The sequence below is a fragment of the Trypanosoma conorhini genome, assembly GCF_003719485.1.
Source record: "Trypanosoma conorhini strain 025E chromosome Unknown Tco_14.4_contig_00202, whole genome shotgun sequence".
NCBI classification, from domain to species: Eukaryota; Euglenozoa; class Kinetoplastea; order Trypanosomatida; family Trypanosomatidae; genus Trypanosoma; species Trypanosoma conorhini.
In genome coordinates this window covers 27,452-29,138 of record NW_021704282.1, presented here as the reverse complement: position 1 = coordinate 29,138, position 1,687 = coordinate 27,452, and the positions used below count along the sequence as shown (strand labels likewise).

At 54.1% G+C, this 1,687-nt stretch overlaps 1 protein-coding gene across 1 annotated transcript, besides 3 other annotated features; it reads left to right on the top strand.

Annotated features, from left to right (window-relative positions):
- Positions 1-6: 6 nt before the first annotated feature.
- Positions 7-57: a microsatellite.
- A 58-nt stretch (positions 58-115) lies between these two features.
- On the top strand, positions 116-1,333 carry Tco025E_04119 (eukaryotic peptide chain release factor subunit 1; the record flags this gene model as incomplete). Its single annotated transcript, XM_029371031.1, has 1 exon — positions 116-1,333. One exon carries the CDS (start codon positions 116-118, stop codon positions 1,331-1,333), a length of 1,218 nt encoding a protein of 405 aa, XP_029228974.1.
- A 113-nt stretch (positions 1,334-1,446) lies between these two features.
- Positions 1,447-1,468: a microsatellite.
- A 2-nt stretch (positions 1,469-1,470) lies between these two features.
- Positions 1,471-1,504: a microsatellite.
- Between the last annotated feature and the right edge of the window lie 183 nt (positions 1,505-1,687).

The window sequence follows — 1,687 nt, the reverse complement described above, 5'->3', positions numbered from 1 at the left end:
CTCTCCCTCGCTCTCGCTCTCTCCCTCGCTCTCGCTCTCTCCCTCGCTCTCGCTCTCTCTCCCTCTCACGCTTGCCTTCCTTCCTAGTTGTTGGCAAGTGGCAGCTCTCCGTAGCATGCGTCTCCTGCGAAAGGCAGTGCGACCCGATGGGGAGGTGGAGGTGAAGGTGACGGTCAGCACCACTGAGGACTTGTGGCACCTGTACAACTTCCTGCTTCTCGGCGATCACGTGCGCACGAAGACGCGGCGTAAAGTGACGAAGGAAACGTCCATCGGCACAAAGGCGGCAGAGGTGCGTGTCGTTACTCTGGAGCTTGAGGTGCGCCAGGTGGATTTTTCCCCTGAGGAGCTTCGGGTGCAAGGCATCAACGTCTCAGAAAACGAGCACGTGAAACTCGGCGCACACCACACGCTGTCGATTATTACCTTCCCGCCACAGGACATCACCATCGTCAAGAAGGAGTGGGATGACATTATTGAGGCCCGACTGAGGGAGGCGTGCGACAACGAGGCGAGGGCTGATACGGCGGCCGTGGTAATGGATAACGGTACAGCCAATCTACTCCTGGTGACCCCCTCGTTTATGCACCCCAAGGCGAAGGTGGAGGTGACGATCGCGAAGAAGCACAAGAATGATGGCACGGCGCGGGATAAAAGCATTCAGCGTTTTTTTAAACACGTGCTGGACGCTATTTGCACGCATGTCGACTTTGAAAAGACAAAGCTGCTTCTTATCTGTTCGCCTGCCCACATTCGGGAGGAGTTTTTCAAGTACATGGAGTCCGCTACCGTTCACGCTGAGGCGGGAGCGCTGCGAACCGTTTACAAGAATTTGTCCAAGGTGGTGCTTGTGAAAGTGACAGACTGCACAAATGATGCACTTCGCAAAGCCTTCGCCGACCCCGCCATCGCAACTCAAATGAGCTCCACACGCTCTACTGAGGACATGAAGGTTTGGCAAAGTTTTCATAACACAATGAGCAGTGATCCGGATCGTTGCGTGTACACCCCACAAATGGTTTACCAGGCTGCAATGGTGGGGGCAATAGGAAGGCTCATGGTGAGCGACGAGGTTTTTCGCTCGAGTAGTCCCGTTGAAAGGCGTTTTTATTTGTCACTCGTCCAGTTTGTCAAGAATGGTGGAGGAAAAGTTAGCGTTTTCTCCAGCAATCACCTTACTGGGGAACAGCTGACGCAGCTGGGTGCCGTGGCTGCGATTCTTCTCTTTCCATGCCCAGAGTTGGACGAGGTGGAAGTGGTCTCAGATTTTATTAATAGTGAAGAGGCCGCCGCATTCATTCGAGAAAATGCCCCTGCACGTGTGACGGTTTGAAAAGATTCCTAAATCCATTTCGAGTGCATGTGACAAAAATACGTCGTTGTTGCTTGTACTAGTTTCCTTGACGGTGTAGCAACCCTGTCCCCCCACTGGTTTCCCCCTCCCAGTCTTCTCTCTATCTCTCTCTCTGCGTGTGTGTGTGTGTGTGTGTGTGTATGTGTGTGTTATAGGGCATTCACTTTCTCTCCGCTTTACGTTGCTTGATCACTTCCTGTTCGCAGTGTGAAGGATGCTCCGGGCCTCGCTACGTTGCCTGCTGGCCGCGCGTTCCGCAGCTCGACCGTGTGTGCATCGGCGGGCATTGTCGTCTGCAATTCGCATGGTGCGTGGCCCGCAGGGTTCAACTTG